The sequence below is a fragment of the Carlito syrichta genome, unplaced genomic scaffold, assembly GCF_000164805.1.
Source record: "Carlito syrichta isolate Samal-C Ts95f unplaced genomic scaffold, Tarsius_syrichta-2.0.1 Scaffold117767, whole genome shotgun sequence".
NCBI classification, from domain to species: Eukaryota; Metazoa; Chordata; class Mammalia; order Primates; family Tarsiidae; genus Carlito; species Carlito syrichta.
In genome coordinates, this window is record NW_007061863.1 from 235,185 (window position 1) to 237,317 (window position 2,133).

Here is a 2,133-nt window from a genome sequence, read left to right on the forward strand (position 1 = left end):
GACGCCCAGAGGACCGGAGATGGGTCCGGCAGCAGTGAGGACTCCAGGCGGACAGAGTCCACACCGGCTGGCAGCGAGAACACTAAGGATGTCCGGCTGTAGGACCCGAACCCCTCAAGCCTGTGCGAGTCTATGTGAGGGAGCTGTAGGGAACCAGGACTTGTGCATGTGCATATGGGACGGTCCTCCTAGATATGGGCCATTGGTGACGCATGCCAGATGACGGAGGAAGCCATGACGCCAGGCTGTCACTTGGCAGGCAGGGGCTCAGGATGCGCTCTCTGGGGTCCAGAGAGTCGTCGGTCCTCATGCCCCCAGCCATCACTTATGTGTGTGAGTCGGGGGAATTAGCTCAAAGAAAGGCAGGTGTTCGGGGCCAGTGACGCCCCTGGCCTGACTCCCACACAAATAGCTGACGGTACCTGCCAAGGTACCTCAGCTGGAGTCCAGCCTATTTAAGTCAGATGGAGAAACGGGCCCAGAGAGAAAGGTGACTTAATAAGGTCACAGAGCAGAGTCTGGACCTGAGCTATTTGGGGTGGGGGCAGAGTCACAGGTTGGCCAGAGGACCCTGGCGAGTGATCAGGGCTGAGTTCCCACAGTGGTCTTGGGTGGGATTGGGTGCCACAGTGGACTCAGCTCTGGGGAGTACCACCAGCCCAAGAGACAAACATCTAGGAGCTGATGCTGCAGACCCTGATGGGTCTGGGAGCTGGTGTGAGGCTGTAACTTATACTAAAGGTTGTGTAGCCTGCCGAGCTGTGCCCTGTCGTGTGGTTGGAGGATGGGCATATGGCCTAGGAAGCTTTCGCCAGCCACACCAGGGTATTTTCTCCAAACTGTTCTGTTCTGCCTCCTGACTCCATGTTAGCTGTCTCAGGGATAGCATGATACCAGGTGTCCCTCTCCAGGAGCCATCCCCTACTTTAAAGTCAACTGACTTCAGTGTAGCTCTGTGCTGAGCACAGAGAAGAGCCTGACGGGGTCCTAGTCCTTGGGATCCCCCAGTGTAGGTGAGTAGTCATGTGCTGGTAAATGTTAAATCATCTCACTGGATCTCCAGGGGCCTGAGGGGAACCCATTATCTGTAGCACTGCCGAGTGCCATAGTGCAAATGCTCCTGCCATGGCCCATTTCAAACTACAAATGTGATGTCAACCTCCTTGTAAAATTCCTGAAAACGTAACAATTGGCCCTTGCAAGCAGGCACAAGTTGCTCCAACACACCACTGAATAATTATGGGTGATTGGGGCTGTGGACTAGGGGGTCATGGAAAGCTTCCTGGAGTGGGAGGAGACTCCCGAGTCATAGCTTCTGAGAAAAGCACCTCACCAGGAGAACATCCAGGTGCAGGGTACTATGTCCTGAGCAGACATGGGGACAAGACAGCAGGACAGACAGGCCCATAAGCAGGCTGCCAGCTGACTCCAGATTCAAGGCCTGTGTGAGGTTGGTCACAAGAAGGCCAAGTCAGGGCTCCCTCCCTGCCCTGACCATGAGGCTTCCTTTGCATTTGATGTAAGAGACTCGTTTCTCTTCCCATCTGGTCCTCTGCCTTCTGAAAAAATCCCAGCTGCACAGCAGGATGGTGCCCAGGCTGGGTCAGGGCTTAGCATGGGAGAGAGCGGTCTTTCTTATGATAGGTTCTGGGTCCAGGCGGGACCACTCTGAGCTGGTGTGTGGAGCACAACTGGACAGGGCCCAGCCCCTAGCCTTGGGGCAGGAATAAGTTGACAGGCCCACTCGTGACCTCTAGGACAGGGACTCACTCCTCTGCTTCTGGGAGAGCTTGCCCTGTGGGCCCACTCTGCCTGACTCCTGTGACCTCTCCACCCTTCCCACTCGGCCTCGTCAAGGGCAGGGCACCCCCCAGGGGTTGCTCTATTTAGAGCCTAACTCCACAGCTCCCTCATGTGACAGAGTGCCATCACAGTACGTGACCTAAATGATTACTCTGCATTGTGCAATGCCGTCATCTGCCCAGAATAGTGTGGAGACTCACCTCCTGCATTCTAGGTTCTATACTTCTGTTAATGTAGTCGGAGTCCCTCTGAGCCTTCTGGGTGATTACCTCCTGCAGATTGTCCTTAAACCTTTCCTGCAGGCCCAAGCCTAAATCTTTTCTTTTCTTA

General features: G+C 55.0%; 1 protein-coding gene across 1 annotated transcript in view; it reads left to right on the forward strand.

Annotated features, from left to right (window-relative positions):
- P2RY2 (purinergic receptor P2Y2) overlaps positions 1-102 on the forward strand; it is a 6,983-nt gene extending 6,881 nt beyond the window's left edge. Inside the window, exon 2 of the mRNA XM_008074550.1 lies at positions 1-102. This exon is cut by the window's left edge and continues 1,039 nt beyond it. Within this exon, the coding sequence (XP_008072741.1) occupies positions 1-102 (102 nt within the window).
- Positions 103-2,133: the final 2,031 nt, after the last annotated feature.